Raw genomic sequence first — 8673 nt, forward strand, 5'->3', positions numbered from 1 at the left:
TTGATGCGCCACAGCGTTCTTGTTAGCAAGTGGTTCTACACTCTGGGGGTAGCTAATCAAATGTGACAACGAGATATACCAAAGCTCGGTCCCGGTTTGATCATATCCTAGCTAACAGCCAACCATACCGGTGCATGGAGTTATCGAAGGTTGAAACTTTTAAAAATGGAGATAGGCATAGGCGTGCATGCATACATGTCTTGCCTCTTCTATAAGTACGGCAATTCTAGCAGCGATATCATCTCATCCTAAGCTAGCTATTATAACTCGATCAAACTGATCATCGCCAATGGCGGTCAAGTCTCTAGTTCTTCTTGGTGTCGTACTAGCCTCGCTCCTGCTTCTCTCCGAGGATGTAGCGGATGCTAGAGAGCTTACAGATGCTAAAGGTTTGTAACTTATATGTATTTACTAACACAGTAGACTACACAACTCATACTTCATCCTATATATGCACGGCTACCCTGTCTACCTCAAGCAATGTTCACTACTTGTCTACCCGAAAATATATATTAGAGCATATGCACCCATGCCCTCTCTATCTAGCCATCCATTTCCTGCTTTAAGATTCGTGAAAATACATTTCTTTTTTTTGTTTCTTCCACATAGAACATATCTTGAAGTTCAAACCTATGCAGTGTGGCAAAGCTTTCTAAGTAGAATCTAGGATAAATCTTTCAGATTTTTTTGTCAAATATAAATATATAAAATACGTATTGTTTGATTAAAAAATCATATTTTTAGTATTTATGGCGGACAAAAATTCTGAAAGATTTATCCTAGATTCTAGTTGAAAGCTTTGGCATGCTGCATAGGTTTGGACTTCAAGATATGTTCTATGTGGGAGAAACAAAAAAGAGAAAATTTCATATCGAAAGTTAGTTGTGCCGCACGGATCTTAAAGCGATATTGGAGAGCTAGGATAGCAGGGCCTAGGTGCAAGTGCTCTAAAAATCCACGTCCCTTGTCTACCTCAAGCAATGTTCACTAAGGAATTTTGTTCATGCAGAGTCCAAGGAGAAGAATGTGAAACCTGCAAGAGGGTCGGGCCTGCCTAAGGAAGAGAAATGGGGAGGTGGAAACAAGCATGATGGAGGATACGGAGACGGTGGAGGGTATGGCGGTGGCGGGTACGGTAACGGTGGGGGATATGGAAATAGTGGTGGAGGTTATGGCTATGGAGGTTATGGAAACAATGATGGTGGGTATGGTGGAGGATACGGCAATTCTGGGCATGGTTACGACGGTGGAGGCTATGGACCTGGATATGGTGGCGGGTATGGCAATGGCGGTGGAAATGGTGGATTTGGCAGCGGCTTTGGTGGGGGATATGGTGGTGGCGGCGGATATGGTGGAGGTGGAGGATACGGTGGCGGTGGCGGTGGAGGTTACGGTGGAGGATATGGTGGCGGTGGCTATCCTTGATATGGATATTTGCAAGAGGTCACAATGGTTGGAACTATGAAAACAACACTAGATATGTGTTTGTGTTTTAATTAAGCATCTGTGTTGTTATGTGATATGGTTAAATAAAAAAATGGTCCTTATGGTCGCGTTATAGGAGCAAGGTCTGTAAGGTTGAGAAGTCAGGCGAGCAAGCCAACCTTGTGTTGTTTCTTATTATGTATAAAATAGAAGATATGTTTTAAATTGTAAGTGGGCTTTGATTATTGATTTTTCTTAAACACAGAGAGATCTGTGTGCCTATATATCATGATAAAAAGTATCTATGATTTACAAGAGTAGCTCCATGGCGCCAACAAGGGTGGCAGCCCAAGCGGTGTACAACAAGGGACTTATGGTACTATTCTTCTTAAATTATTGTTTTCTACCGTCCGCCACTCACGGCAATGATCACGCACTCCATCAACTACCGCAGTAGGGAGCAAAGAGGTGTGCTTGAAGACACGCCGGCTCCTCTCAAGCCAAGTGCATTGTAGCGAGGAAATCACCACCTAGTTGACGCCCTTGCGAAGCTTTGGCGGGATGGACAGTTGCCAAGAGGTCCACCATTGAAGGATAGAATCATTCACCATTAGGGCAAGATGGGTGAGAGCCCAAGAACGATCTAGTGAAGGATGTCATTTGACAAGTAAAAAACTGTGGAAATCATAGTCATCTTGGATCAAAAGCACTGCACCTCACTTTTTTTTAATCGATCTTCAACCGGACCATTGTTTCAAACGTGTCGACTTGAAATTCCTAACATATTTATCATCTTTTAAAAACAATATGATATCATCAACATATCTACATATGACTACACCACTAGGATTTAGGAATGATATAGGGGTTGACATAAAGAAAATGAATGACAAGAGGTGTAACATGAATACATGACACAGTAGTTTGGCAGGCAAAACAATTTTCTGACCTGCATATCTAGTCCATTGAATTGACATAAACTATAATCTCCCCATCAAACTCAACCAAAACCATACTTACGATTTCTTTTTAATATCAAGATCCATGGATGCCGCATCAAGAGTCCTTTGCGCGTGTGTGCTCATGCTCAGCCGTAGGTGTACAAGCACGGAGGCCAAGGCAGCGGCTGAAGAAAGCAGAGAATAGACGCCCAACCATTTCATGATCGAATTCTCCAATTGTAAATCTCCAGCTAGCAGGAAATCATCGTCAGCACAGCATTCGGGCAACAGCAAGCCGAAACGCAAAATATGTGCAATCATTTGCCGATCAGCCACAAGTTGACGTGGCGCCATATGAATTCGGCGGCGAGTTGGGTACCCTCTTTGACTTGTCAAGCAAATGTTGTTGTTGTAATTCTTGCTTCAATACACATGTGGTATTTAAATAGATCAAACTATTACTCCCTCCGTTCGGAGTTAGTTGTCACAGAAATGGATGTATCTAGACGAACGGAGGGAGTATTACCCAATGAGACATGAGATTGGTTTGGTTTGTATCTTTTTCGTAGATTGCTTCAATAACACAGTACCCATGCACGGTAGGCACAGATTGGTTTGTATCTTTTTCGTAGATTCATTGTTTTCATAATGTTTAGGAACAAAAAACCAAAAGAAACCGAAAAACCGATAAAAGAATCAAAACCAGATGGTGTAGTACCTAAACTATCTACACAAGCCAGCCCATCGCCGCTCGCCCTCTGCAAAGCACCAGCAATTTGCCGCAATATGCGGCAAATAGGGAATTCCAAAATGCGCCTCAATTTACACTTATATTATTAACCTGAAGCATAGAAAGGGGTGTTTTGACACATCTGCCATAAAAAATTGTTCTCACACTACAACAAGCGAATTGTAATTTCTTCCACTTGCTATCATCATGGATGCATACGTTCAGTGTAGGATTGCATCAGTAATCAATGTTTAAAATGAATGCAATGTGGTTGGTGCCATGCAGGGGCTTCAGAGTGTTTCAGGCCTCGTTGAACTTGAAGACGCAATCGTAAAGCCTTCCACCCAAAAACTGCGCCACTTCAGGATGCTTGACCTGGAACAGAGCAATAAAACAGTAGTTTGTGAACTTCAGTAACCAGTTTGTGTTAAATCATAGTCTGCAGCTAATCTGGATAATCTTTGATATAAATAAATCACATAATCATAATGCACATAAAACAACACACCATTCCAATCTTGATCGAGGCACATTTCATTTGTGCGTATAGGTTGGTTTCGATTCCTCTTCCCTGTAAATGACACAGGTAGGGTGCAATTAGTGATGGCCTTCAAACAAAAAGATGTGCCAACTTGTGAATGCCCTTACCATGCCTTCTAGGATGACCAAGTCAGCATCGCTTGCCATATAGGCTAGTTCCGGTGCGACGCTAGACAAATCTATTACCTGAGACGAGGTGGGTTGTCTATTTAAGCATCTGAGACAATCAATAGAATTTACGAAGCCACCATAGTGGATGGCAGAGTCAGGTTCAAGATATTCTTACTGGCAGATCGTTCCCGGAGTTGGCAACAATGAGGTCAGATACATCCACACCAGCAAGCTTTCCATTTTCGTCCTTGAGCTGAAAACAATTGAAGAACATGAGTCACATTGTTGTATCATAAATGATATATGATTTTTTTTAGTTACCTTGTTTACAATCTCAACCAACTCTAGGTAAGTGATATCATTGATGGAAGGCATGTCATTGGCAGCAAGTATCACCTGCACCAACCAAAGAAAGATAACTATTGATATTCTTTACTCTTTACTAAAAAAGAAAGAAAAGAAATCATAAATCACAAGACAATTTATGCATCGATCACAGTGATTCCAAGTTGGACATGTACAACAACACAAGCACGCACATAAGCACGAACACACTTTCAGCTTAATTGAGAAGTCATGGATAGACATAGACTTCAATGTGAACCATTTTTCATAGATAATTTCTTGCATTCAGTTACTTAAAAGCTGAATAGGAGCGATACGTTACTACCGAAAACAAACTCATGTAGAAATGACAAGCAAACCCTTGTCCATGCTTTCCAGTAGTTCCGAATGAATAAGAGCAATATGAAAAGATTAAGACAAACCTTAGTGCCACGTCGGAGCAACTCCCTCGCAAATGGTAATATGCCCAATATGATATCAGCACCAGAATTATCAACAAAAATAACTGCCTACAGCATATGATAGAAGATTGATTCAGCTAGGTACAAACTTAAGGTTGGTTGTACAGAATCAACATTGTAAACATATACACAGCTGAAAGAAAATGCCACTGAGTAAACATAGTTTATATGCAACTGCCCAGTAATGATTTCACCCGTAATTGATGCATGGATGGTCCAGAACTGTTACTAGGCCAACAGTAACAACCACAGATACATAAGTCAAATCCACCAACAAAGCTACCAGGAGATACAGAAAGGAATACACTAAATATCACTGAGCGAGTTATTGATTTCTAATAATGTACATAGTACATATCAAAACAATTTATAAATGGGTTATTAACAAATAAGAACCATGATTATTGGAGATAGACATGGAACCAGAATACTAATGATATTAGCACTTTTTTTCTTCCAAAATATAAAACCATAGAACTGCAGATATACACTAAAATGACATATAAAACAGTACATTGCCACATATGCAAACTAAAACAGTCTCTTGCCATAGGATGGACAGCAGGCTCTGTCTGGCATTTTGTACAGTTTCAACAAGAATACAGTAAAACAATAAAATTTACCTTTTCCCAAGATTTCTTTGTCCATTTGCTTTTAAATGCATCTAGGTCATCAATAACCCAAGGTCGAGATAAAAGATTCTGGCAACTCGCCAAGAAGGACATACCATCTTTAGCAAAAACTTCTGCAAGCTTCAAGTTTTGCAATAAAAAGAATATTTTGTCAATAACAAAGAGAGATCTCAGAAGGATTCACAAAGAACTAACGAAATTTGATTTCATCACTTTCAGGACTTCAGGTTGAATGGTCTTTCATATTAAGGCGGTGATGTTTCAAAGCAACCTAAGGTAAGCCCTTCGAAGCTCCATGGGAGTAAAAGACCAATAAAACATTAATGCAATTGGGACTACATACCTGTGCAGACCCTAAGTCAAATATGTTTCCTGCTAAGATTCCACGGATCAAGTTCTCTGCTCGTTTCTCACCATCTTCTATTTCATCATTCCGCTGAACAACTCCCTCAAACAGTGACATAGCCTTAGCGTTCTCCTCGTCCTACTCGTAAAGAATCAAAATAATCAAAGGAGCAGAAACAGTTACGACCAGAAATTATCACAACAATGAATAACAAAATTATGCCAGGTAGGAAAACCTTGTTACAATTTACCTTAACCTTCTTGAAGATGTCATGAAACCCCAATTCTCTAAGGATTAGCTCACGAAGCCTACAAAGAAGCTTGAGATCCATTGCAAGAGTTAGAAGTAGTTGAAAATTTTCTTTCATGATCCAATGAAAAACTCATCTTACTATGCAATCAGGAGGTCCTCCATGGCTCTCTGGGTTCTTCTTCAACTCCTCAAGCATATCAGTGTACCTTCACCACACAACAATACGTACATAACAAAATGTAAGAATGCATCTAGAAGGCTTCATAATATGAACAGAGTAACATTGTGATAATATTTGAGTAACCGTTGATGCACATCATGTCAGCGCTTAACCCCAGAGAAGCAATCATGAACGTGTAATGCACTTTTTTTTAACAAAGCAATGCAAATGTTGACTGGTGTAAATTAAGCCACACATACATGTAATATGTCGCAATGAAAGCATTGAACCTAAGACTAAAGCACCTTAACATATAAAAATAACAACATGGTTTGGAGTGATTTGCAGATCTAATTTCGCAGCCAAACATTATCTGGCAAATATCTGCCCATGACACCCAATAACAAACAAGAGATATCATCATCCGAACCATGAAAGTGAATCCCACGAATCATTTCCGGAATCGTACAGTTTTTGGTGCTTAGTAGCATACACGATACAATTGTTGTTAAGGCATCCCGTCTTGGACACTTAGGTGGCAAGGTGCCCTGGCAGCGCCTTGCAATTGTGCCTGCCTTAGCTGCATAGGCGTCAGGACAGTGGGTGCTCACCTTAGGTCACCTTACCGCCTTAAGAACAATGTACAATACATCGAAAGGATGAAAGAGCATGGTACAGTTAAAGACATACATGATCTCACGCTTCATTTCAAATATTTGGTATAGTAATTCTTAGAATTAACTAGGTCTCAGCATTACCTCACATTGCTAGTTACTGAGATCATTCTGCGTGGATAAACTGCGACAGGTTAATGCTAGAACTGCTAATAAGTTGCTTGTGGGCATAAATCAAGGAATACTAAGTGCAAACCTAGTCTGTCAAATTTATCACTAGTTAGACTGCCAGTTGATGAACCAAAGCTGAGTGCTTACACCTGCTTGATATCAACTTAGCCTTAGCGGCTTATCCTTCTCACATCCGTACTCTTTTGACCAAAACATCCCAATCAAGTGACTGTCAAAGATATAGGCTCTTTGACCCTTTCTTCGTAAAATGGAATATCCCAAAATACTCTGAGGTGAAATGGCATTCGTTTATGTGCACAAGCAGAACTGTTAGGCATACGAATCACCAAGTGGTAATATCCAGCTGTTCAACTTTATGGCTTTCACCTCAAAGATAATTGATCTAATAAATATTACAAACATAAACTAACTTGGCCAGCTACTTCCACATGGCACCCATATCATAATATCAGCGAAGGCGGCCCTTCCGAGCTTTGAAGCTGTAACGCCCAAGAAATTTAGTGAGAGAGTTAACTTTTAGACTAAGGTGCTGCGTGTTTGCTTGTTACTGTTCAAAACGCCACACCAAAATTCTTAATATTCACAATAACAGAAGTTTTTTTGGTGCAAGCTAACAATTGGGATTGAAATATCTCTATCAGGATTAGGACACTTGTCTTGCGAACAGTTAACAGTTCATGAACACAACAGAAGTTAGTTTTTTTTCATTTGATACTTCCTCCCAATGATCAGCCCTCGCAAAGCTCCGCCTGCCTAGTTCAAGTGAGTTGTTTCAATTTTTATTTTATTTTTTTGGTTCAGCAATTGAAAATGAAGTCTGCCGCTGTCAAGTACATCAGGTGAATCTTGTGGTGGCTGACAACAGAACTGGCAGAAACTTTTAACCGTGCCATCAGTAATTGGTTTTGCACCTGCTCGAGCAGGTGCCAAACCAAAATTGCCTGACACACCAATTACTGTCTGCAAGTACCAAAGGAATTTAGCTATTGTGTAGTATGTGTCCATTCCAAATTAATCATGGCCTTTTTTCAGGAGCAGATATTTGATAGCCCATACTACATCTGCAAAGAAATCGACCTCTTGCCAATAGTTGCTAATATCTGATGAATCTGACACTAACTTGTCTTTACCACCACCACCACTTGAGTCATAACGAAGCAACATGATCGATCAATCAGACACTGGTCACTGATACATACGTACCTCTGAGCAAACTTCTCGGCCTTGGCGGGGGCATCCGGCACCGTGGGGTCATTCTCCGCCCGCTGCCTGGAAAAGGGTCAGAAGACGAACTGAAGTGAGAATCAGTGGAGCGCTACGGAGTTCAAATTCCGGGCCGGGACTGTACCTGAAGGATGGCACGGACTTCAGGAAGAGGTCGATCCACTGGATCTCGACGGGGGTGGCCTTGCGGGGGTTGTCGGAGGGGAAGCGGTAGGGTATGGTGCAGGCACGGTACGTGCTCTCCACTGGCGCCTGCAGCAGCGGGAACGGCACCGAAGGCGACGAGCTCTCCATGCCCCTCCGCCGCCGCTGCTGCGGTGCGTACGGTGGTTGGGGGTTTGTGCGGATCCTCGGAGGCGGTTAGCTCGGCCTCGCCGTGAGATCTGGTTGCGCCGTACGCACCGCACCGGCCGGGAAGATGAAGGAAGCGAAGTGCCGCTTGGCAATTGCAGAGAGTCGCTGCAGATGCTATCTTTTTTTTCGCACATTCGCTACAGATGCTCTTGCCTCCTGATGTAGATAGGCCCGCAATGTGCCGTAGTTTGGGCTCGGTACGCTTCATATGAGCCAGCCCAACTTCTGCTAGCGGGCTGAGGGACAGGGGGTCTCATCGCAAAGAGAGTTAGAGGAAGTTGTTCAACTCAAAAAAAGTTGGATTCTCAACAACAAAAAAAGTTAGAGGAAGTTGTCTTTCTTTTTG

The 8673-nt window shown here is 41.6% G+C and overlaps 2 protein-coding genes across 2 annotated transcripts; one reads left to right on the forward strand and one right to left on the reverse strand.

Moving 5' to 3' along the window:
- Positions 1-231: 231 nt before the first annotated feature.
- LOC123151822 (ctenidin-1) lies at positions 232-1709 on the forward strand. The gene is made up of 2 exons (XM_044571463.1): positions 232-389; positions 1010-1709. Exons 1-2 carry the CDS (start codon positions 290-292, stop codon positions 1423-1425), a joined length of 516 nt encoding a protein of 171 aa, XP_044427398.1. The 5' UTR covers positions 232-289; the 3' UTR covers positions 1426-1709.
- A 1468-nt stretch (positions 1710-3177) lies between these two features.
- On the reverse strand, positions 3178-8470 carry LOC123150571 (damage-control phosphatase At2g17340). The gene is made up of 12 exons (XM_044570409.1): positions 8098-8470; positions 7953-8018; positions 5923-5989; positions 5782-5850; positions 5529-5669; positions 5177-5305; positions 4515-4601; positions 4069-4143; positions 3923-4000; positions 3745-3822; positions 3605-3667; positions 3178-3471 (listed from the first exon to the last, which is right to left on the reverse strand). The coding sequence occupies exons 1-12, from the start codon at positions 8265-8267 to the stop codon at positions 3397-3399; spliced, it is 1098 nt and encodes a 365-aa protein (XP_044426344.1). The 5' UTR covers positions 8268-8470; the 3' UTR covers positions 3178-3396.
- Positions 8471-8673: the final 203 nt, after the last annotated feature.

The sequence above is a fragment of the Triticum aestivum genome, chromosome 7A (assembly GCF_018294505.1).
Source record: "Triticum aestivum cultivar Chinese Spring chromosome 7A, IWGSC CS RefSeq v2.1, whole genome shotgun sequence".
NCBI lineage: Eukaryota > Viridiplantae > Streptophyta > Magnoliopsida > Poales > Poaceae > Triticum > Triticum aestivum.

Bases quoted from the DNA above. Each gene is read 5' to 3' on its own strand.
- LOC123151822 (XM_044571463.1), top strand. From the start codon at position 290: ATGGCGGTCAAGTCTCTAGTTCTTCTTGGTGTCGTACTAGCCTCGCTC. The intron at 390-1,009 runs GTTTGTAACTTA...TTGTTCATGCAG, and splicing joins AGAGCTTACAGATGCTAAAG to AGTCCAAGGAGAAGAATGTG.
- LOC123150571 (XM_044570409.1), bottom strand. From the start codon at position 8,267: ATGGAGAGCTCGTCGCCTTCGGTGCCGTTCCCGCTGCTGCAGGCGCCA. The intron at 8,019-8,097 runs GTACAGTCCCGG...ACCCTTTTCCAG, and splicing joins AAGTCCGTGCCATCCTTCAG to GCAGCGGGCGGAGAATGACC. The intron at 3,668-3,744 runs GTAAGGGCATTC...TGTCATTTACAG, and splicing joins TGGTCATCCTAGAAGGCATG to GGAAGAGGAATCGAAACCAA.